This window comes from Grampus griseus, assembly GCF_964374135.1.
Source record: "Grampus griseus genome assembly, chromosome: 13".
In the NCBI taxonomy this organism is placed as follows: domain Eukaryota; kingdom Metazoa; phylum Chordata; class Mammalia; order Artiodactyla; family Delphinidae; genus Grampus; species Grampus griseus.
The window spans coordinates 37,020,399-37,046,536 of NC_139007.1; the positions used below are offsets into that span (position 1 = coordinate 37,020,399).

Sequence of the window (26,138 nt, forward strand, 5' to 3'; positions counted from 1 at the left end):
TTGTGCATCAGCGTTAGGGATCCTCTCAATGGCCTATTTGCACTGCTTTTCTGGCTTAAAACCCTCAGACCTAAGAATACCACCACTTTGATGATTTATTCAACAGCCTAGAGCAGATCATTTGCAGATTTTCCCCTAAATGCAAATTCCTATTGCTTGATGCATATAGGACACGTGGAAGTACAGTCAGCATACAGGACAAGCTAAGCTTCCACTGGTGCAGAGAGAAATGGTGAAGGAGCAGTTAGTTACCTGTTAAATTTTAATATTACTACCTGTTAAGTTACTCTTTACTATTTCTGTGACTTTGGACATATCACTTAACCTCTCTTAGCTTCAGTTTCTTTATCTATAAAATGAGGTTAATAATACCTAACTTAAGTGGTTGGGGTTTTTTTGATTTTTTAATAAATTTATTTATTTTTTGGCTGCATTGAGTCTTCGTTGCTGTGCACAGTCTTTCTCTGGTTGCAGCGAGCGGGGGCTACTGTTCGTTGCAGTGCGTGGGCTTCTCATTGCGGTGGCTTCTGTTGCTCTAGGTGCACGGGCTTCACTAGTTGTGGCTCACGTGCTCAGTAGTTGTGGCTTGCTGGCTCTAGAGCGCAGGCTCAGTAGTTGTGGCGCACGGGCTTAGTTGCTCCATGGCATGTGGGATCTTCCGGGACCAGGGCTCGAACCCGTGTCCCCTGCATTGGCAGGCGGATTCTTAACCACTGTGCCACCAGGGAAGCCCTAAGTGGTTGTTTTAAGGGCTAAATAAAGTAATAATGAATCGAAAGCAACAACAGTGCCTGGCTCTTGGTAAATATTCAGAAAATGTTACTTTTCCCCCCATCCCCCTTGTCTGAGCTACCATCTTATCCAACTCTTTTCAGATGGTCTCTAAAGACTTGGTATCATCTTTGACTTCTTGTTATTCATTCCTTTTATTCAATTAGTAAGTATTTATTATTACTTCCTGCAGGAAGTATTACAAGTCATCACTTCACCTTAGGCTTTACTTACTGTCAATATGCAAGGTCTGGTCACTTGAAGTGCAGTTTATTTTAACGCGTTCTTTACTAGCCTTCCTAATGCATCAAAGACAGAGTTTTAGAAAAGCTTGTTTTTAGTTGGCTTTTGAACCCATATTTTACAAGCATTTCTCTCAATTTGTAGTGGCTCTTGCTTGAATTCTCCAATAGATAAAAAGGTCTATTTAATAAAGATCACTTATTTGGGGCCATAAAGTCCTGTAATGCCTTGTCTAGTTCATTCTGTTTTTTGCACTGTGGATGGCCTGTGTTGCAGCTAAGCTTCTCTCTGTACACTATCTACCCTAACCCATGATTCACCCACACTGGGCCTCTCCTTCTCCTAGACAGGGCGGCTTACCTAAACCAGCGATCTTGTTTGTTCAAGCCTGATGTAGAGTTCCTCAGCTAGGGCTATGACTGTGGTGTCCTCCAACCCATCTTTCAGCTGACCAATGTTACCCTTATTCACCACCCTAAGTAAGTGTAGACTTGATAGGTTCTCCTGGTTTTGAATCCAAGCCTCACTTTAAATTTTTATACTTAACCACTCTATCTGCACGCCTCAGTGTAACATTTGAAACTTCTGCAGACTTGGCAAAGGGTTTTTGAATTGTGTATACTCTAGGTTTCTGCGGCACTGAAACAAGGCCAAGTTACTCCAACTGAGCTCTGTCAAAGATGTCTCTCCCTTATCAAGAAGACCAAGTTTCTAAATGCTTACATTACTGTATCAGAAGAGGTGGCCTTAAAGCAAGCTGAAGAATCAGAGAAAAGATATAAGAAAGGTAAATTACTTTGAATTATACTTAATTGTGACATCCCAAGAGAAAGAGTTTAATTGGATGTAGCAGTCTCCATTTGGCAAGTGGAGCTTTAAACATAAGAAATTCCCTTATTTAAAGAACTGGGGAATTCCCTGGCGATCCAGTGGTTAGGACTCCGAGCTTCCACTGCTGGGGGCCCAGGTTCAGTCCCTGGTCGGGGAGCTAAGATCCTGCAAGCCAGCCGGCATGGCCAAAAAATTTTTTAAATATAAATAAATATATACATACATAAAAGAACTGGCCATGAGGTATAATAAAAATGAGGCTAACGGGTATAATGTCCAACTGTAATAATTTCTAACACAAATTTGATTTCTGAAGATGTATCTTTAGCAAAAACTAGTAGTTATTTTAATAACTATTATTAATATCTGTATTTTGAACTAGATACTGGGTTGGCCAAAAAGTTCATTTGGCTTTTCCCATAAGATGCTATGAAAAAACCCTAACAAACTTTTGGCCAACCCAGTATTTCTTCTATTCTTTTGGCTTTTTAATGCAGGTCACTCACTTGGGGATTTAGATGGAATTCCTGTTGCGGTAAAAGACAACTTTAGCACGGCCGGCATTGAGACAACATGTGCATCAAACATGCTGAAAGGTAAAGTTTAACTGACCGGAGCATTGTTTTATAAAACTAGGTATTTTTCAGTTTAAATTAAAGATAAGATACTAAAGCACAAAGATATTCTCAGACTGATTATATTTGCAAAGGAAATAACTTAGGGTAGAATATTACCTTTTTACTATTTGCTCTTTCAGAATGCAAAATTATTCTTCAGGGGTAGGCCTGCTTAATGGATGCATCCTACTTAGGAAGACTTGATAACTGACCACAAACATGCTAAGTGACCTCTAACACCCACTCGTTGGTAACACAGAAATAAGTATAAAGTGGCTGTCATTCCCCCTCTTTTGCAAATGGTATGAGGATTTATTAGCATCTACTGTCTGGTTTTTTTTTTTTTGCGGTACGCGGGCCTCTCACTGTTGTGGCCTCTCCTGTTGCGGAGCACAGGCTCCGGATGCGCAGGCTCAGCGACCATGGCTCACGGGCCCAGCCGCTCTGCGGCATGTGGGATCTTCCCGGACTGGGGCACAAATTCGTGTCTCCTGCATCGGCAGGCGGACTCTCAACCACTGCGCCACCAGGGAAGCCCTGTCTGGTTATTTTTATCTCCTGACTCCTCCATCTATCACTATACTTAGTATAGAGAAGCTTAGTTTTATTTTTTAAAGTTTAGTAGGTCAAAAAGGAATCATATTTATCAAGATATTTGGATCCAAGGAGGAAAAAGAAATGGAAAAAGCATATTTAGGGTACTGTGCACTAAAACTAACATTCTATGAGGTGTATGCCCCAAGTTCCTCTGATAGGTAGACTTGTTAATTGTCTGGGAATATACACTAGATAGAGGAAATTTTAATTGACAATGAAGATCTATTCCTGCTGGAAATAGATAAAAATTACCATGGTATTTGCACATCTGAGAAGAGAAAGTCAAGTACAATGAGCAAAATAATGATTTGTGATTAGTTTCAAATGAATTGGGTACATCTCATTCAATACTTTGTAGTACTAACTGTTAAAAGTCAATTGTTTTAGGATGTAAAGACAGAATATATAGACTTTCTTTGGAAAACATATAGCAATTAGCAGTAGAAAAAATTAACTTTCAGAAGAAAGTACAACCTACTACTTAAATTAGGAATAATTAACATGTCAATATGAATTGCTTAATTGCAGTTTAAAATTTTGTTTCTTGTATATGATTTACGTGTTCCCTGTTTTCTTTCCTATGATAAAAATTACTGAATTTTTAAGAGGACAGGGGCAAGGTAGGGGAGGGGATTAAGAGGTACAAACTACTGTGTATAAAATAAGCTACAAGAATATATTATACAGCACAGGGAATTTTATCATAAAATTCCAACATTTTATAATAACTTTAAATGGAGTATAATCTATAAAATTTTTGAATTACTATGTTGTACACCTGTAATATAACATTATAAATCAATTATACCTCAATTTTTTTAAAAAAGAAGAAAATAACTGAATTTTTTTCAGGTTATGTACCACCTTACAATGCTACAGTAGTTCAGAAGTTGTTGGATCAGGGAGCTCTACTAATGGGAAAAACAAACTTAGATGAGTTTGCTATGGGGTAAGTAAAATTGAAATTTTCTCTTCTTGTATTTCTTTCATCTGCATCTTTAATTTCATTAAGTGTAGGTACCTAAAAGTAGTGAGGTGATTTCTTGAGGACTCTAATGCCAGTTTCTCAGACCCTCCATGAGATTTTGTTCTGCTAATAGGTCATATCTCATTTTAGTTTTAATTTGTATTTCCCTGATGACTAACGATGTTAAACACCATGTGTTTATTTTGCTACCCATATATCTTCAGTGAAGTATCTATTCAAATCTTTTGCCCTTTTTTAAAAGTTGCCTTGTCTTCTTACTGAGTTATAATAGTTTTTTCCATATATTCTGGATTCAGGTCCATTATCAGATAGGTGATTTGAAAATATGTTCTCTGAATCTCTGGCTTGTCGTTGCATTCTCTGAACATGCCTTTCAAAGAGTGAAAGTTTCTAATTTTGATGAAGTCCAGTTCATCATTTTCTTTAATGACTTATGTTTTTGTCTTTTCAAAGAAATTGTTACCTTTCCCAAGGTCATAAAGGTTTTTATCCTATGTTTTCTCCTAGAAGTTTTATAGTTTCAGTTCTTACATTTAAACTTGTGATCCAGTTGAGTTAATTATTTTGTACATGATATGAAGAAAGCCAGAGTTCAGTTTTTTTACATATGTCTGTCCTATAGATCTGGGACTATCTGTATAAGAATTCAAATTAAATTACTTTGATTCCTTTGGCAAAAATCAGTTGAACAGGGGCTTCCCTGGTGGCGTAGTGGTTAAGAATCCACCTGCCAATGCAGCGGTCCCGGGTTTGAGCCCTGGTCCCAGAAGATCCCACGTGCCCCGGAGCAACTAAGCCTGTGCGCCACAACTACTGAGCCTGCGAGCCACAACTACTGAAGCTCGTGTGCCTAGAGCCTGTGCTCCGCAACAAGAGAAGCCACCAGAATGAGAAGCCCGTGCACTGCAATGAAGAGTAGCCCCCGCTCGCTGCAACTAGAGAAAGCCCGCGCACAGCAACAAAGACCCAATGCAGCCAAAAATAAATTAATTAATTAAAAAAAAATCAGTTGAACACATATATAGGTTCATTTCTGGATTCTGTTTTAATCTGTGTATCCAGTATCACGCTATCTTGATTATTGTAGCTTTATAGTAAGCCTTGAAATTAGGTAATAAGAGTTCTTCAACTTTGTTGTTCCTCTTCAAAATTATTTTACGTATGCTAGATCCTTTGCGTTTCCATATAAGGTTTAGAATTGGCTTACTAATTTCTACAGAGAAGCTTGATAGGATTTTGATTGTGGTGGTATTGAATTTATAGATCAAGTTGTAGAAAATTGACATCTTAATATGTGCCTTCTGACCTATGAATTCTGTATATCTTTCCATTTAGAGTTTAATTTTTCTTAGCAATATTTTTATGATTTCTGTATATAAATCTTGCACATTTGATCTGTCTCCAATTATTTCATGTTTGTTTGTTTTTTGCGGTACGCGGGCCTCTCACTGTTGTGGCCTCTCCCGTTGTGGAGCACAGGCTCCGGATGCGCAGGCTCAGTGGCCATGGCTCACGGGCCTAGCCGCTCCGCGGCATGTGGGATCCTCCCAGACCGGGGCACAAACCCATGTCCCCTGCATCAGCAGGTGGACTCTCAATCACTGCGCCACCAGGGAAGCCCTATTTCATGTTTTTTTAATGTTATAGAAAATGGTGTTTTCTTTTCAATTTCTAATTGTTTAACATTGTTCGTTTATAGAAATGTAACTGACTTTTTAATTTTTTTTTATTAAAAAAAATTTTTTTTGGCTTCCCCATGTGGCATGTGGGATCCTAGTTCCCTGACCAGGGGTGGATCCTAGTTGCCCCTTGCAGTGGAAGTGTGGAGTCCTAACCACTGGACCACTGGGGAACTTGCCTCTTAAAACTTCTGATTAACAGAGGAATTCCTTCAAAAGACTACTTGTTAACTGTTTGGATGTTTTGTGACACTCTTCAACTGGAAGACCTTAATTTACGAAGGAAATCATCCTAAGCTGAATTAGATGATCAATTGGGATAAAAATTTTCTTTTCTTAGCAGACTAGTTTTTTCCTACTTTCCACCACAAATGCTTTTACTTCCCTTCCTTCACCTCCTCAACTGTCTAATTAAAGAAAGGTACATCTAAGCAGGCTTCCTACCTTTTCTAATTCAAGTTATAGTGGATTATACAGTGTCAGAAGCAAATAATACAATCAGGAGATGAAAATTTTACATAAAATGAATTGTATTAAGATATCTTGCTTCACTTCTTCATCTCAGATCTGGAAGCACAGATGGCATATTTGGACCAGTTAAAAACCCCTGGAGTTATTCAAAACAATACAGAGAAAAGAGGAAGCAGAAGTCTCATGGTGAGAATGAGGATTCACATTGGCTCATAACTGGAGGAAGCTCAGGAGGGAGCGCGGCGGCTGTGTCAGCGTTCACGTGCTTTGCGTAAGATGTTTTTTACTATCTGTACTTTAAAAACCCAACCTAATACAAATAGTCATAAACCATACACAAAATTCAACAATAGAGTCGTTCATACCTTGGTATTTTTATTTCCCTTTACTGAGCTATTTGTGCTCAATGGTGTATCAAAATTATATCTTAAATACACTCAACTTTATGGTACACTTATGTGTATTCTATACATTTAACTTCAATTTAAGACAGCATTTAAACTCTTCCTCTACAGTATATGGTCCTCTTAAAAACATGATTTTACAGAATAAACCAGTTAGCTTAAATAGACTTCATTGAATTTCATTTTTAAATAATTTATTTGGGTATCTGCTCACTGATTGTACAGATATTTAGAGACTAACATACCTTGGCTTTAGTCGAGTGCTGCTGAACTAAATTGTTAGCTATGGTTTATCCTTCAGCTAAATCTGACTTAAGAAAAAAAAAAGGAAGGAAAGAAAGAAGGAAGGGAGGGAGGGAGGGAGGGAGGAAGAAAATGTTCCTAATATGTATCAATAGAATATATTAAATAGTGTTTTTCTAAACCTACAACTAAAAATGTATATAAGTACATAAAATTTTTTCAAATTTGCAGGGAGGTTATTTGTTCAACTGTCATAGTTTGTATTTGGAAAGAATCCATCAATCAATGCTTTTGTCTTAAGTCCCATTGGTAAAGCATTTCTTAACCATCTAAAGAAGAGTAAATAAATATTGCTGTTATTATATTTATTTTATTGGTCTCAATTTAACCAAATAGAATGTTTTCTTTAGCAGTACTATGTGTATTTTAATTATCCACTGAAACTAAGCTCTTTCTGAGGCACTGCAATCAATAAATGATTTATATTTTTTAGAGCTATGGAGATTTAGATTCTACAGGTTTTTAAGTTTCCCTGAAATCTTGTTAACAAGTAAAAGCATTTCATTTTATCTCTGTGGAATTTTATAGCACCACATTAATATTAATGAGAGTTCTGACAAGCAAGGGTTGCAAGATTAGGGGCTTTTTTCTATCCTCCTCACCCCACTTAGTGTTCATCTTTCTGAATGTGCTTTGAGAAGATGGCATTTTGACACATAATTCCTATGGAAATGTAGGTTTTACTTTTACCCAGACATCAGGGAATCCTAATAAGAAAATGTGTCCTTTTAGAAATTGTGAAAGCAGCAGTCTGATTTTGTGGCTCAAGTGGACTTGGTAAGAAAGACAATCTAATTTGCATTTTCTGTAGAGCACAAGGGCCATGTGACACGTAGGAGCCTTGTTCAGTCCAAAGCTTCACTCTGGATGTACTCAAGAGAGGCACAGACCGAAAGTAACTCCAGGTTGAATGGGTCCCAAACCATCAGGTGTTCTGATTTGTTTTCCCCCCTATTGACTTGTTTCTTTTATAATAGTTTTTAAAACAGGAAGATTCTAGGAGTATTGATACTATGCAACCAATAAAAAGAATGATTTAGAGTGCTATGTGGTGACATGGGAAGAAATCCAAAATACACTGTTAAGTGGAGAACAAGTTGCAGAACAGTATGTATAGTATGTCTTATTTCTGTTAAAAATAATAATTACATATGTATATATGTTAGTTGCATGGAAGTGTCTGAATAAATATATATAAAAAGTGATAACAGGATTATTATGGGGGCAGTGATTATAAGAGAAATATCACTTTATAGATCATATAGTTATAAAATATTTTAATTTTTACAGTAGACATTACACTTTTCTAATTAGAAAAACCTTTTTTCCTGAAATAGTTAAAATTTTTAAATTTTTAATTGTGGTAAAATATACATAACAAAATTTCTCGTCTTAACTATTTTTAAGTGTACAATTCTGTGGGGTTAAGTACATCCACATTATCACACAGCCAGTCTCCAGAACTTGTTTCATTTGCAAAGCTTAAACTCTATACCACTTAAACAATAGCCTCCCATTTGCCCTCCCCCCACCTCTCCAACCCCTGGCCACCACTCTTTTACTTTCTGTCACTGTGAATTTGACCACTCTAGGTACCTCATATAAGTGAAATTGTGCAGTATTTGTGCTTTTGTGACTCACTTATTTCACTTAGCATAATGTCCTCAAGGTTTTTTTCTTAATAAGAAAAACATAGACTATATAGATAACTAAGCAAAGAAATGAACAGACACTTCATAGTTGGGTAATGCAAATACAAATAGATGTGAAAATTTATTCACAAATGCACATTAGCAAAGCTTTAGGTTATCAAATTAACCAAATTTTAAGAGCTGCTAGTATTCAGTGATGATAATGAAACATAAAAAAATCCGACTCACTGCAATTGGGAATATAAATTGGCATAACCTTTCTGACAAGTAATTTGACAAAAATATTAAGAACTCATAATGACAGGTAGACCTTTTGTCCCATTAACTCTACTTCCTGGAAGCTAGCCTAAAATTTAATCAGATATATGGACAAAGATTTATGTCTAAAGGTGTTTATTACAAAGTACTTTATTGATTGATTGATTGATTGCTGCACTGCATGGCTTGTGGGATCCCCAACCAGAGAGCAAACCCAGGCCCTCGGCAGTGAAAGCACAAAGTCCTAACTACTGGACCACCAGGGAATTCCCTACAAGTACTTTATTATGCAGTTATTCTAGCTGGCAACAACATAAATGTTTAAATAACTTAAAATACATTTCTAGCCATGAATCTAAAAAGGTAGTAGAATGGCTGTATCTGAATTTCTGGGAGGGGTGTGTTTAGTTTGTAAAAGCATATTATAAAATTGCCATTAAAAGAAGATATAAGATTTGTATGTGTATAAATTGTACCAATGTTTTCTTAGGTCAGTCTCCCAAGGCAATAGAAATAAAAATAAACAAGTGGGACCTAATCAAACATAGAAGCTTTTGCACAGCAAAGGAAACCATAAAACAAAAAGACAACCTATGGAATAGGAGAAAATATTTGCAAACAATGCAACCAACAGGGGCTTAATATCCAAAATGTACAAACAGCTCATACAGCTCTATATCAAAAAAACAAACAACCCAATCAAAAAACTGGCAGGAGACCTAAATAGACATTTCTCTAAAGAAGACATACAGATGGCCAATAGGCACATGAAAAGATACTCAACATCACTAATTATTAGAGAAACACAAATCAAAACTAGAGTGAGGTACCACACCACCTCACACTGGTCAGAATGGCCATCATTAAAAAGTCTACAAATAACAAATGCTGGAGAGGGTGTGGAGAAAAGGGAACCCTCCTACACCATTGGTAGGAATGTAAGTTGGTGCAGCCACGGTGGAAAACAGTATGGAAGTTTCTCCGAAAACTAAAAATAGAATTACTATATGATCTAGCAATCCCACTCTTGGGCATATATTCAGACAAAACCATAATTCAAAAAGTTACATGCACCCCTGTGTTCACTGCAACACTATTCACAATAGCCAAGACATGGAAACAACCTAAATGTCCATCAGCAGATGGATGGATAAAGAAAATTCATGTATATAATGGAATACTACTCAGCCATAAAAAAGAATGAAGTAATGCCATTTGTAGCAACATGGATACAACTAGAGATTATCATACTAAGTGAAGTAAGTCAGAAAGACAAATACCATATGATATCACTTATATGTGGAATCTAAAATATGGCACAGATGAACCTAACTACGAAACAGAAAGACTCACAGACAGAGAGAGCAGACTTGTGGTTGCCAAGGGGGAGGTGGGGAGGGGAAGGGATCGACTGGGAGTTTGGGGTTAGTAGATGCAAACTATTACATATAGAATGGATAAACAACAAGGTCCTACTGTCTAGCACAGGGAACTATATCCAGTATCCTGGAATAAACCATAATGGAAAAGAATATAAAAAAGAATGTATATATGTGTATAATTGAGGCACTTTGCTGTACAGCAGAAATTAACACAACACTGTAAATCAACTATACTTCAATTAAGAAAATAACTTAAAAGAAAGATTTGTATGTATATGGATAGGAGAACGGACTTTAAAAATGGGAATCAGTTGGGAATTGCCAATTGATATGATAAGAGTATTATACATATTTAAAATTTTCAGTAATTTTATTGACATAGTAAAAGGCTCATGATAAGCAAAAAAGAGATGGAAACTTATGATTACAGAATGACCTGAACCGTGAAAGAAAAATTCATTAAAAAAAAGACTTGAATATCAGATCAGAAATAAATGAAAAAGAAATGAAGGAAATGATAGCAAAGATCAATAAAACTAAAAGCTGGTTCTTTGAGAAGATAAACAAAATTGATAAGCCATTAGCCAGACTCATCAAGAAAAAAAGGGAGAAGACTCAAATCAATAGAATTAGAAATTAAAAAGGAGAAGTAACAACTGACATTGCACAAATTCAAAGGATCATGAGGTTACTACAAGCAACTCTATGCCAATAAAATGGACAACCTGGAAGAAATGGACAAATTATTATAAATGCACAACCTGCCGAGACTGAACCAGGAAGAAACAGAAAATATGAACAGACCAATCACAAGCACTGAAATTGAAACTGTGATTAAAAATCTTCCAACAAACAAAAGCCCAGGACCAGATGGCTTCACAGGCGAATTCTATCAAACATTTAGAGAATAGCTAACACCTATCCTTCTCAAACTCTTCCAAAATATAGCACAGGGAGGAACACTCCCAAACTCATTCTACAAGGCCACCATCACCCTGATACCAAAACCAGACAAGGATGTCACAAAGAAAGAAAACTACAGGCCAATATCACCGATGAACATAGATGCAAAAATCCTCAACAAAATACTAGCAAACAGAATCCAACAGCACATTAAAAGGATCATACACCATGATCAAGTGGGGTTTATTCCAGGAACGCAAGGATTCTTTAATATATGCAAATCAATCAACGTGATACACCATATTAACAAATTGAAGGAGAAAAACCATATGATCATCTCAATAGATGCAGAGAAAGCTTTCAACAAAATTCAACACCCAAAAAAAAAAAAAAAAATCAACACCCATTTATGATAAAAACCCTGTAGAAAGTAGGCATAGAGGGAACTTTCCTCAACATAATAAAGGCCATATATGACAAACCCACAGCCAACATCATCCTCAATGATGAAAAACTGAAACCATTTCCACTAAGATCAGGAAAAAGACAAGGTTGCCCACTCTTACCACTATTATTCAACATAGTTTGGAAGTTTTAGCGACAGCAGTCAGAGAAGAAAAAGAAATAAAAGGAATCCAAATTGGAAAAGAAGAAGTAAAGCTGTCACTGTTTGCAGATGACATGATACTATACATAGAGAATCCTAAAGATGCTACCAGAAAACTACTAGAGCTAATCAATGAATTTGGTAAAGTAGCAGGATACAAAATTAATGCACAGAAATCTGTGGCATTCCTATACACTAATGATGAAAAATCTGAAAGTGAAATTAAGAAAACACTCCCATTTACCACTGCAACAAAAAGAATAAAATATCTAGGAATGAACCTACCTAAGGAGGGCTTCCCTGATGGCGCAGTGGTTGAGAATCTGCCTGCCAATACAGGGGACACAGGTTCGAGCCCTGGTCGGGGAAGATCCCACATGCCGTGGAGCAACTAGGCCCGTGAGCCACAACTACTGAGCCTGCGTGTCTGGAGCCTGTGCCCCGCAACAAGGCCGCAATAGTGAGAGGCTCACACGCCGCAATAGTGAGAGGCCCGCACACCACAATGAAGAGTGGCCCCCGCTTGCCACAACTGGAGAAAGCCCTCGCACAGAAATGAAGACCCAACACAGCCATAAATAAATAAATAATTAATTTTAAAAAAATAAAAATAAAAACCTACCTAAGGAGACAAAAGACCTGTATGCAGAAAATTATAAGACACTGATGAAAGAAATTAAAGATGATACAAATAGAAGGAGAGATATACCATGTTCTTGGATTGGAAGAATCAATATTGTGAAAATGACTCTACTACCCAAAGCAATCTACAGATTCAATGCAATCCCTATCAAACCACCACTGGCATTTTTCACAGAACTAGAACAAAAAATTTCACAATTTGTATGGAAACACAAAAGACCCCGAATAGCCAAAGCAATCTTGAGAACGAAAAACGGAGCTGGAGGAATCAGGCTCCCTGACTTTGGACTATACTACAAAGCTACAGTAATCAAGACAGTATGGTACTGGCTCAAAAACAGAAATATAGATCAATGGAACAGGATAGAAAGCCCAGAGATAAACCCATGCACATATGGTCACCTTATCTTTGATAAAGGAGGCAAGAATATACAGTGGAGAAAAGACAGCCTCTTCAATAAGTGGTGCTGGGAAAACTGGACAGGTACATGTAAAAGTATGAAATTAGAACACTTCCTAACACCATACACAAAAATAATCTCAAAATGGATTAAAGACCTAAATGTAAGGCCAGACACTATAAAACTCTTAGAGGAAAACATAGGCAGAACACTCTATGACATAAATCACAGCAAAATCCTTTTTGACCCGCCTCCTAGAGAAATGGAAATAAAAACAAAAATAAACAAATGGGACCTAATGAAACTTCAAAGCTTTTGCACAGCAAAGGAAACCATAAACAAGACGAAAAGACAACCCTCAGAATGGGAGAAAATATTTGCAAATGAAGCAACTGACAAAGGATTAATCTCCAAAATTGACAAGCAGCTCATGCAGCTCAATATCAAAAAAATAAACAACCCAATCCAAAAATGGGCAGAAGACCTACATAGACATTTCTCCAATGAAGACATACAGATTGCCAACAAACACATGAACGAATGCTCAACATCATTAATCATTAGAGAAATGCAAATCAAAACTGCAAGGAGATATCATCTCACACTGGTCAGAATGGCCATCATCAAAAAATCTAGAAACAATAAATGCTGGAGAGGGTGTGGAGAAAAGGGAACCCTCTTGCACTGTTGGTGGGAATGTAAATTGATACACCCACTATGGAGAACAATATGGAGGTTCCTTAAAAACTAGAAATAGAACTACCATATGACCCAGCAATCCCACTACTGGGCATATACCCTGAGAAAACCATAATTCAAAGAGTCATATACCAAAATGTTCATTGCAGCTCTATTTACAATAGCCAGGACAGGGAAGCAACCTAAGTGTCCATCAACAGATGAATGGATAAAGAAGATGTGGCACATATATACAGTGGAATATTACTCTGCCATAAAAAGAAACGAAATTGAGTTATTTGTAGTGAGGTAGATGGACCTAGAGTCTGTCATACAGAGTGAAGTAAGTCAGAAAGAGAAAAACAAATACCGTATGCTAACACATATGTATGAAATCTAAAAAAAAAAATGGCTCTGAAGAACCTAGGGTCAGGACAGGAATAAAGGCGCAGAATTAGAGAATGGACTTGAGGACACGGGGAGGGGAAGGGGTAAGCTGGGATGAAGTGAGAGAGTGGCATGGACTTATATATACTACCAAATGTAAAATAGATAGCTAGTGGGAAGCAGCTGCATAGCACAGGGAGATCAGCTCGGTGGTTTGTGACCACGTAGAGGGGTGGGATAGGGAGGGTGGGAGGGAGACGCAAGAGGAAAGAGGTATGGGAACATATGTATATGTATAACTGATTCACTTTGTTATAAAGCAGAAACTAACACACCAGTGTAAAGCAATTATACTCCAATAAAGATGTTAAAAAAAAAAAAAAAGACGAAGTTACTATGCCAAAATGTTAACAGTGCTTGCCTCAGGGTGGTGGAATATTTTGTTACATCTTTACACTTTCCTGTATTTTAAGAATTCTCTGGGGCTTCCCTGGTGGCACAGTGGTAGAGAGTCCTCCTGCCGATGCAGGGGATACGGGTTCGTGCCCCAGTCCGGGAAGATCCCACATGCCGCGGAGCGGCTGGGCCCATGAGCCATGGCCGCTGAGCCTGCGCGTCTGGAGCCTGTGCTCCTCAACGGGAGAGGCCACAACAGTGAGAGGCCCGCGTATCACAAAAAAAATAAAATAAAAAAAATTCTCTGAGATGAGCACGTTTTATTTTTTGTAAAATCAGGAGGAAATACATTTTTAAAATATACATTTAAAAAGATAAATTTCAAATATAATTAGAGATATATTATCCTGCTAAAGAGAATTTCATTTAAATTTCAGGGCTTTAGGATCAGATACAGGAGGATCAACCAGAAATCCAGCTGCCCACTGTGGGGTTGTTGGTTTGAAACCTAGCTACGGCTTAGTTTCTCGTCATGGCCTCATTCCCCTGGTGAATTCAATGGATGTGCCAGGAATCTTAACCAGATGTGTGGATGATGCAGCCATTGTGTTGGGTATTTAAACGATTCCATATAGTTTCAAAACATTGTTATTTCACTTCAGTACTGTGTCTGTCACTCATAAATATTCCTACTTACAGGTATACTAGCTGGGCATGATCCCAAAGATTCTACCACAATTCAAGATCCTGTTAAACCATTTACGCTTCGCAGTTTGACAGATATGAGCAAACTATGTATAGGAATTCCGAAGGTAAGTCTCTCTTTACAAAAGTACTGTCAAGTCAAATACAGAGCACAGACTTGGGAAACAGACTGGTTGGGTTTGAAGCCCTGCTCTGCCACTTTTATTAGCTATGTGACCTGAGCACATGAAAATAGATATGTTAAATTACTAACCTTTTAACATTTTAACTTTGAGCTTAGCAATAATTTTTTGTTCTGGGAGACTGTGCTGTGCATTGTAAGATGTTGAGCAGCATCGCTGGCCTCTAACCCTAGAGGTAGCATCCCCACCACCACCACTGCCCCACTAGCAAAACTGTCTACAGATGTTACCAGATATCCCCTGGTTGAGAGGAAGAGGAGAGGAAACTGCCCCCAGTTGAGACCACTGCTGTAGAGAAATACTGTAAAATCTTTAAATCTTTAAAATCTTCAATTAAGGTAATAGATGTGCCTACTTTTAAGGATTTAGAGAGAAACAGACTTAGTTGAGAATCCTGGATCCTCTACTTACCTGCTATGTAACATTAGGAGAGTTAGTTAACTTCTCTAGTCTCAATATTTTTCATTAATAAAAAGAAGGATGATAATACCTACATCGTAAGACTGTTAAAAGCATTAAATGAGAGAACGTGTGGAAAGTATCTAGCAGAGTGCCTGATATATAATGAACATTTAACAAATATAAGTTCTCCAACCAGATCTCCAATCTTTAATATTATTATATCGAGCTCACAGTATCTTGTCATGCCATAAGCACTCTTAAATTAGTTCAGTCTTTCTAGCTACCTGCTAGCAATTTAATCAGATGTTCTAATGTATTGCCAAAGTTTCTGGAGTACAAATTTTTATGACACCATCTATACAGATATTCTAATTTCTGTATTTTGACTTTTTCCAATAAGGAATATCTTACACCAGAATTGTCGAGTGAAGTACAATCTCTTTGGTCCAAAGCTGCTAATCTCTTTGAGTCTGAGGGCGCCAAAGTAATTGAAGTGTCCCTGCCCCACACCAGTTACTCAATTGTCTGCTACCATGTATTGTGTACATCGGAAGTGGCGTCGAATATGGCAAGATTTGATGGGCTAGAGTATGGTAAGTTGCCTGTGTTTTGGATTTTTAAGGAAGTTGTCTCAAACATTTGAAAGGTTCGTTTATTAGTAGCGAAATATATTATTGCCAGGGATAATGTTAAGATTTAGAGAAGTAAATCAGTGAATCCTTTTACCTTTGTCATTTTAGCATTATAGTCACACTATTCATCATAATATCTCTGTATCTTCAGCTCACCCTCTGGACTGTGCGTATCTTGAAGGTAGAGTATTTTAGCTTTGTATTATCAGTCCATACAGTGTGGTACCTGGCACAGGGTAGGAGCTCAGTAAACATCTGAATAAAATGAATGAATGAATGAGGGAGTGAACAACTGAAGTTTCCCTCTTCATTATCATTTTCTCTCTCCTTGCTTCCTGACAAGTCAGTCAGTCCAAAGGCAGATGAAAAAGAGAAACCATTAAGGTCAATCTCATGAAATTTTAGTATTGGTCACAAATGTGAATCTAGACCTGCTTTTCAGCCAAAACTTTACTTCCTTTTCAATTAATGTTTCGTGGGTTTTTGTTTGTTTGTTTTTGTTTTTTGTTATCAGGTCACAGATGTGACATTGATGTGTCTACTGAAGCCATGTATGCTGCAACCAGACGAGAAGGCTTCAATGATGTGGTGAGAGGACGAATCCTCTCAGGAAACTTTTTCTTATTAAAAGAGTAAGATAATCAGCTTAGGAATTTTCCCCATTCTTGAAAACTCCATAGTAAAGTAGTAGCATGTCTGTCAAGTCTTGTAAGTTGAGATATTTGCTAAGGAAGCAAAATCCTTATGATTTAAATTAGAAATCGTAATTAAAGGCCCATTTATGGTACTTTTGGCTCCTGGTTATTCAAAAACAAACCAAATCATTGATGCTCTAGTTGAATGATTAGTACAAGCTAAGTAGGAAGCCCTGAAGGATTTTAGCCTCATTAAATGTCCCTTATTATTGCCACATTGTCTTACTGCTCTGAGAGCCTTAAGCAGGAAGTTACACTGGTGTCTCTTAAAAAACTTAGTGAATCAATGTAGTTTTCCCTTGCATCATGTATCTGTTCACTCCAAAAAAGAATTTTAAATTACTATGACTTTGGTATAAGTTTGTTCACCATCTTGTGAATAGGATTCATCTTCTATACTACCAGGTCTGTCTAAGAGGACATGAGAAGTGTGAAAAAGCAAGAGTGGTTGTACCAATAGCTTCCTGGGGTTTTGCTCTATGTCCCATAGATAGATAGACAGATAGATAGATACATACATACATAGCATTTTATTCATCTGTGCATCTCCTCAGGGCCAATAGTTAGGATTACTTTTTCCAAAGATACTATTTGAACAGCTACTGTGAAAAACAGCATGGAGATTCCCCAAAAAATTAAAAAGAGAATTACCATGTGATCCAGAAATCCCACTTCTGGGTATATATCTGAAGGAAAGAAATCACTGCCTCAAAGCATTATTCACAGTAGCCAAGACATGGAAACAACCTAAGTGGCCGTCAACAGATGAATGGACAAAGAAAATATGGTGTGTGTGTGTGTATATATATATATGTAATAATGAATAATATTCCATTGTATGTATGTGTGTGTGCATGTGTGTGTGTGTGTATATATATATATATATATACACACACAGCAATTTTATAGTTAATTGTATCAATAAAGCTGGAAAACAAAAACTAAAATTATTATTTGATTAATGGGGAAATCAAAGGGCTTTATTTGCTTCCCTTCTAATGTTGTCTAATGTCTGAAAATGGTTGTTTCATTTTGTCTAGTTTTCGGTTGTTTAAAATGGCAGAGAAAATCCATCCCTAATATTCCCATCATTGATGGAAGCAGAAGTTGGGCTTTTGAACTATATTTAAAGTAGGAAGAAGTTTAATAGAAGTATTTGTTCTTTTATGAAAAGATATTGTTAGTACATTATTTAAGCCATCAGCTGTTGGGTAAATTATACGTGATGCCTGCATTCATCTCCCTATAGATCCTGTGGTCAAATGATAATAAGGACATCTGATATTTCTATAGCATTTTTCGGGATAAAAAGATTTCACATTTTTAACTCATTGTATTTGGTCCTCAGAAAGATTGGAGTTGTTATATCCATTTTTCAGGTGAGGAAACTGAAGTTAGAATGATTAATACTTCCGCCACCTTCATTAACAGCTTCAGGAGGATCTAAGGAGTATTTTCTTTTTCCATTTCTTTGCATCATTGACTTATAGTCACGCCTATGTCTGGCTAATTCCTTAATCTTTTCAGTAAAGTAAGCATTTTTTCTTTTGGGGGTGGGTGGGGAGTAACCATATCCTTTATTATTTTTTTTTATTACCACAATTAGTTTAGTGAACATCTATCATCTCATACAGACACACCATTAAAGAAATAGGAAGAAAAAATTTTTTTCTTATGATGAGAACTCTTAGGATTTACTCTCTTATCAACGTTCGTGTATAACATACAGCCGTGTTAATTATATTTATCATGTTGTGCATTACATCCCTAGTACTTATTTATTTTATAACTGGAAGTTTGTACCTTTTGACCACCTTCATCCAATTCCCCCTCCCTCCACACCCCGCCTCTGGTAACAACAAATCTGATCTCTTTTTCTGTGAGTTTGTTTTTGAAGTACAATTGACCTACAACACTATGTTAGTTCCTGGTGCATAACATAAGTGACTTGATATTTCTCTGCATTTCAAAATGATCACCATGATACATCTAGTTGTCATCTGTCACCATACAAAGATATTACATAATTACTGACTGTAGTCCCCAAACTGTACATTTCATAGTTGAAAGTTTATAACTCTTAATCTCCTTCACCTATTTCTCTCCTTGCCCCTCACCCCCCTCTTCTCTGGCAACCACCTGTTTGTTTATCTATGACTCTGTTTCTGTTAGTTATGTTTGTTCATTTGTTTTTTGGATTCCACAGATAAGTGAAATCATACAGTATCTTTCTCTGACTTATTTCACTTAGCATGATACCCTCTAGGTCTATCCATGTTGTCACAGATGGCAAGATTTCATTCTTTTTTATGGCTAATTTTCCATTTTTTATATGTATTGATACTACATCTTTATCCATTCATCTACTGATGGACACTTTAGGTGGTTTCCAAATCTTAACTACTGTAAATAATGCTGCAATGAACATAAGCGTGCATATATCTTTTCAAATTAGTGTTTCTGTTTTCTTTGGATAAATACCCAGGAGTGGAATCGCTGCATTGTGTGGTAATTCTATTTTTAATTTTTTGAGGAATCGCCATACCGTTTTCCATAGTGGCTGCACCACTTTACATTCCCACCAACAGTGCACGAAGGTTCCCTTTTTCCTACATCCTTGCCAGTATTTGTTATTTGTTATCTTTTTTTTTTTTTTTTTTTTTTTTTTTTTTGCTGTATGTGGGCCTCTCACTGTTGTGGCCTCTCCCGTCCGGAGGACGCGCAGGCTCAACGGCCATGGCTCATGGGCCCAGCCGCTCCGCGGCATGTGGGATCTTCCCGGACCGGGACACGAATCCGTGTCCCCTGCATCGGCAGGCAGACTCTCAACCACCGCGCCACCAGGGAAGCCCTGTTGTCTTTGATAATAGCCATTCTGAAAGGTGTGAGGTGATATTTCATTGTAGTTTTGAATTGCATTTCTCTGATGATTAGTGAGGTTGAGCATCTTTTCATGTGCCTGTTGGCACATCTGTATGTCTTCTTTGGAAAAATCTCTGTTCTGGGCCTCTGCCCATTTTTTAATTGGTTGTTTATTTTTTTGATGTTGAATTGTATGAGTTCTTTGCATGTTTTGGATATTAACCCCTTATCAGATACAGCATTTGCAAATATCTTCTCCCATTCAGCAGGCAGGCCTGAAGCATCTTTTCATGAATTTCACATTTCCATTCCTGGGCTATACCTGTCTGTAAAGTACGAAATTGCAAACACTGCATACTTTCCCCAGTTACTGTGTCCAGAGCTTGCTAGTTTCTAGTGTCTAATTCTGATGGCATGTTAGAATTTTCCAAAACTTCAGAGTCCTTATAATAATTATAACTATAGATGAAATAGGACATTATAATAATAGAAAGGATTGGAATGAGCCTCCAGAGACCTAAGTTCTAGTCCTTCCTCTACCCCTGTCAATCTTTGCAGCCTTTAGAAAGTCATTTAGTTGCTATGCACTTGATTTTCCTCACCTGAAAATGAATGTTCTGGTTTAATGATGTCCCTGGAAGCGTTAATATTTTGTGATTATATGTACAGAATTGCATCTACTGGTGATTTTTAATTAATTCCAGTTATACAAACTTTTAGAGTAACAGTGTGGTTGAACAAAATTCATTTTTATGTGTTGTTAGGAATCTTACCGGCGCCTGCTCCAACAGGCCAAGAATCCAGTGATTCTTTAACAAGCCTTATGCATGAGAATTGATTCAAAGAAATAACAAAAAGCCCTTAAAGTGTCATCTGTTTTTTTAAACAAGCCTTATGCATGAGAATTGATTCAAAGAAATAACGAAAAGCCCTTAAAGTGTCATCTACTTTTTTCCACAGAAACTATGAGAATTATTTTGTCAAAGCACAGAAGGTGAGACGACTCATTGCTCGTGATTTTGTGAATGTTTTTAACTCTGGAGTGGATGTCTTGCTAACTCCTACCACCTTGAGTGAGGCAGTGCCACACACAGAGTTCATCAGAGAAGACAACAGAACACGAAGTGCCCAGGGTGATCTTTTTACACAGGCTGTAAATATGGCAGGTGAGGATCCCTCAAGAACATTCTGGTTTTCTTCAATTTTTAGGTAGACACCCTGATCTTCGACTTAGGTTCTAGCTAGATTGTTCCCTAAACGCAATAGCTTGTCCTTCTGGAATGCTTGGGAATGTGTGTTTGTGTGTGCATGCGTGTATCTATAGGCTTGCACTTACCACACACACATACATTAATTTTCAAATCTACAGAAAAGTTGAAGTCGTATAATGAATACCCATATGTCCTTTGCTTGGATTCATCTTTGTTAACATTTTGCCTCACTTGCTTTCTCCTTCCTCTCTCTCTCTCTCTTTCACACACACACACACACACACACTCAGCTTTTATTTGAATAATTTGGAAGTTTCAACATCGTGTTACTTCACCCCTAAATACTTTAGCATGAATCGTCTAAGAATGAAGACATTCTCCTACATAACCACAATTCCATCATCACACCTAAGAAAACTAACACAAATACAGTAATATTCCAAATACAGTTCATATTTAACTTTCCTCAGCTGTACCAAAAATGCCTTTTATAGGGTGTTTTCCCCGATATATTTATGATATCTCTTAAAGTCTAGAACAGTTCCCCAGTTCTGTATGTTCTACAACAGTCTGAACCACATCAGACTGTTATAATTTTTGTTTTAATCATCAAACATAATGTAGGAAACTCAAGGGCAGAGGGAACAGTCTGTTGTATTTATCTATCTATCCTTTTATTTACTGTGTTCATTTCTCCCTGATGTATCAGATCCTTTGCTTTACCATATCCTTTCTGTTTGGAGAACAGTTAGCCATTCTTTTAGGGTAGGTCTGCTGGCAACCAGTTCTCTTAGCTTTCTTCTGAGAATGTCCTGATTTTCCTTTCATTTTTAAAGGTTATTTTTGCTGGATATATGATTCTGATTTGACAGTTCTTTAGCACTTAAAAAATGCCTTGCTACTTTCTTCTGGCCTGCATAGTTACTGCTAAGAAATACCCAACCTTTTAAAAATTTTGTTTTAAGTGACATTGACTCTTTTGAGGAGTCTAGTACACTTGACCTGTAGGATATCCCATCTGCAATCTGAATTTGTCAGACTGCTTCCTCATGATTGGGTTGAGTTAAACATTTTTGGTACAAATACTACATATGCTTCATGTCAAGAAACAGTTAAATATCAGTTTGTCCCACTTTTGGAAGCTAAGTTAATCCCTTGGTTAAGGAAGTAACTACCAGATATTTTCCTTATGAAGGCACGTTTTCCTTTTGTCAGTTGTAAGCAATTGGTGATGTAATACTTTGAGACAGTGTTTCCCAATAAACTTGAACCCACTTTTAGCATCTATTGATGATCCTTGCCTGAATTAAATATTACTTAGAGAATTACAAAATGCTGACTTTTCTAATTCTACCATTCCTTCTACATATGTTAGCTAGCAGCCTTCTCTAAAGAACAGCTTTCCTGGGACTTCCCTGGTGGCGCAGTGGTTACGAATCCGCCTGCCAGTGCAGGGGACATGGGTTCGAGCCCTGGTCTGGGAAGATCCCACATACCACAGAGCAACTAAGTCCGTGCATCACAATAACCGAGCCTGCGCTCTACAGCCCACAAGCCACAACTACTGAGCCCACGTGCCACAACTACTGAGCCCGTGTGCCACAACTACTTGTGCCACAACTACTGAAGTCCACACGGCTGGAGCCCGTGCTCTGCAACAAGAGAAGCCACCGCAGTGCAAAGCCTGTGTACCACAACAGAGTAGTCCCTGCTCGCCGCAACTAGAGAAAGCCTGCAAACAGCAACGAAGACCCAACGCAGCCAAAAAATACATAAATTAATTTAAAAAAAGAAAACATAATTTTTAAAAAAGCTTTCCTTTTTTAAAAGAATTCAATGTATTATAAGTAATTAACTGTCATTATTTTTGATGCTCAAATTTAACCAACAGTTGCGTATCCTTTAGACCAGCCCCCATTAATTTTTGAAAACTTTCTTATTTTATGGCATAACAAGATGTCCCAGGCTGTCCTACTTTCTCTTCCCCAAAACTAAAATTAAAACTACCCTGAATTACTATTTTTCATGTAACAAATTGGCAAAAATTCAAAAACTGAACAACACACTCTATAGGTGAGGCTGTAGGAAAACACTCATTTTGCTGATAGGAGTTGAAAAGGTACAACTTTTTTGGAGGGAAAGTTGGCAAAATATCTAATTACATATGCATTTATCTTTTGATGAAACAGTTCCTCTTCAGCTGAGAAACGTTCAGGAATACCAGAAAAATACACAAGGTAATTCACTGGGGCTTGGCATGAAATAGCTAAATACCGAAAACAACCAAAATCTCCAACCACAGAAGAATGGTTGAATAAATTATGGTAAAAGCACATGATGGAATACTATGCAGCTATAAAAAAGGAATGAAGAAGGTCTCTGTGAACAGATATACAGTGATTTCTAAGATATTAAATGAACAAAGGAAGATACAGAAGCATACATATAATTTTTGTGATTCTTTTTCATTAACCTTGTCTTGTACCTACTGGCACTGGAAAGTGGAAGAGGTCTCTGCATCTTAGGGTGGAGAATTAATCAACATTTAATGGGTCTCTTTCTTTTCCTCAGGGTTGCCAGCAGTGAGTGTCCCTGTGGCCCTCTCAAGCCAAGGGTTGCCAATCGGACTACAGTTTATTGGACGTGCATTTTGTGACCAGCAGCTTCTTACAGTTGCCAAATGGTTTGAAAAACAAGTACAGTTTCCTGTTATTCAGCTTCAGGAGCTAATGGATGATTGTTCATCAATCTTTGAAAATGAAAAGTTAGCTTCTGTTTCTCTAAAATAGTAGTGATAACTATATCATGCAAATTATGACTTTTAAAGATTTTATATTCTAGAAAAGTCAAGTGATCTTGCAATTTGGTTCACTGTCAACACAGTCATTCCTTGGAATCGCTTTTTAAAATTCTTGTGATATAGTTAATTACTTATGAATAATCTGTCAGCATTTATTAAGCATCCACTAAGTATAAACAAAGTACAGGATTTCTATTATAATACAAGATACATGTTCCTGAAAAATGATGCATTCTGTAAAAATGTTCATTAAAAAGAACATTGCTTACAGTACTAGTACTGTACTGTAAGCAATGTAAGTATACTAGTAAACCTCTCAAAACTTGTACATCTTTGTAACCAAAGCACTAACAAAAACAGGAAGTGGTACCTCCAGAGATAACCTGGACAGCCCAGCTGACAGGCAACTCATCATGCGGTGGAGGCCGCCTCAGCGGATGTTAAAAATGCACAAAAACAATAAAATGGGAATATCCACTTCTAAGTCTGAGCAGAGCAGGTAGAGGAGGAGCTCTGAGCACAGGAGGAAGTGCAACCTGCTGGGGCCCAGAGTCCTGCAAGACAAGGGTGTGCCTCTCTCTCTGGGGAGAGCCCCAGGTGCAGACACTTCTCTAAGAATAGAGCTGCAATGACTAAGAACTTTTTTCCTTTCCTGCTAACAGTTAAAATCTTACTTCTGCCATTCCAGAGCCCCATGCCAAGGAACCAGAGTAACTCCATGTTACACTGAGTTCATTCTAGTTCGATCCCAAACAAGCTCAGTGATGCCATAGAGACATTTGTTGTGACCTAACAGACCAGACTGGACTCGAAACTTGGTAGCTAGTAGAGCATGGTTTTAGTGAGAAAGTTTCAAGATACACAAGTAAGACCCCATATGAAAAACTTGTATATAATTTGGTGAGGATGCCAAAGAGAAGAAGCCCGTGGACCTCCTCCCTTACCCCAGATTCTCTATTCCTTATGGTTTTCTTACCCTCTTGACTTTCTTTACAAGTGCTCTCTCTTTGGCCTCCTTGAGCACAAAGAAACATTAACAGGAATATGTATTCAGAATCTGAAAAAAAAATCTGATGAAAATCATACGTTTGCCCGCTATAAAGTTTCACTGTTGGATTTGTCTTTGCCAGAACACCATTGTCATCTCATATTTATCATGTGTTCTAATTTGACACTTGTTTATTGTTGATAAGTATAAGTGGGGAGCTGAATTATTATTTAACAGATTCACTTTGTTTAGTAAGAAAAAAGTCCTTTCTAAATATGAAAGACCTGAAGGAAAAACATAGGCAGAACCTTCCCAGAACCACTAGGATGTTGAGTGGTGGTAGTTTAACCTGCCTGGTACTTTTCATTAATAATTTTCTCTCCCCCTGGGATCCTCCCACTCCCAAATACTCTGATAAACTTTACATAAAGTTTTCTGTGCCAGGCCTGTAGGCCCACTAGGATTCTTAAATATTTTGACGTGAGTCCCTGAAAAAGGAAGAAATTCATGACAGAGAATTGCTTTACTTTATAACACGAGAAAACTCTTAGTTGGGGGAGCTAGTATGATGCAAATGGCAAGCAGATGAATCTTTGCCCCAGTCTTTCTTTTATGTGTGTATAATTCAAAATAAAAATTTTTCAAAGAATATTTATGTAATTTCTCTTATTCCTGTATCTCTGCTTGAGTTGCACTAACGATTTGAACTGGAAATAACGAAGTGAAACATTTACTGTTCTCACGTAATAACACCCAACTAGCGTGAAATGATACCTAATCTGTTCTTTCTTTTCCATCTTTACCCTAAATCTAGTAGATCTCATTTTGCCAAATCACTGTCTGGGAATTTAAGGGGAAAATGGTTTCTGTGTCTCAGCTAATTAAACCCTGAAATTGTTAGCAACAGGGCTGCCACAGCAGAGCACGTCAGAAAGGCGAAGGTGGCTGCAAGTGTAAGATGAGTTCCTTGATAAGACAGCAAAACAAAGCACTGCTAGAGTGAAAAAATGTGATGCTTTCACAAATCTTTGCACCCTGACACCACACAGCCAAATCCAAGCCAGATCCGTGTTGACCAACACTTAGCGTTACCAAGAAAATCGCTTGAAACCAGGGAGGCAGAATGTTCTATTTGAATGGCTATTTGACACCAGGTTGTTGGGAACACAGGACTGTGGGCCATCTAGAAAAGACAGCATGGTACAGAAGAGGAGCTTCTAAAAATGACAAAGGATGGTGATTCCTATGAGGAAATCACCTGCACCTTCTACAGTGGACAAGAAATATCTTTAGGATTTTAGAACAGGATCTAAAGAACAGTGAAAAGAGATCTGGTTACAGGGCACCAAAAAGTAGACCTCGGGGATTCTGTAAACTGTGTCATACCCTGTTCCAGTTTAAGTAAGGGAACAAACTAATGGGATTTTCACAATAGTTTCTGTTACGAACTT

The 26,138-nt window shown here is 37.4% G+C and overlaps 1 protein-coding gene across 1 annotated transcript in view; it reads left to right on the forward strand.

Annotated features, from left to right (window-relative positions):
• QRSL1 (glutaminyl-tRNA amidotransferase subunit QRSL1) overlaps positions 1 to 25,300 on the forward strand; it is a 32,644-nt gene extending 7,344 nt beyond the window's left edge. The window contains exons 2-11 of the mRNA XM_082668889.1: positions 1,642 to 1,801; positions 2,343 to 2,441; positions 3,912 to 4,008; positions 6,292 to 6,468; positions 14,648 to 14,823; positions 14,910 to 15,022; positions 15,900 to 16,092; positions 16,646 to 16,763; positions 20,649 to 20,854; positions 23,471 to 25,300. Of these exons, the coding sequence (XP_082525015.1) occupies positions 1,642 to 1,801; positions 2,343 to 2,441; positions 3,912 to 4,008; positions 6,292 to 6,468; positions 14,648 to 14,823; positions 14,910 to 15,022; positions 15,900 to 16,092; positions 16,646 to 16,763; positions 20,649 to 20,854; positions 23,471 to 23,688 (1,557 nt within the window). The 3' untranslated portion in view covers positions 23,689 to 25,300. The remainder of the gene's footprint in view (positions 1 to 1,641; positions 1,802 to 2,342; positions 2,442 to 3,911; positions 4,009 to 6,291; positions 6,469 to 14,647; positions 14,824 to 14,909; positions 15,023 to 15,899; positions 16,093 to 16,645; positions 16,764 to 20,648; positions 20,855 to 23,470) is intronic.
• Positions 25,301 to 26,138: the final 838 nt, after the last annotated feature.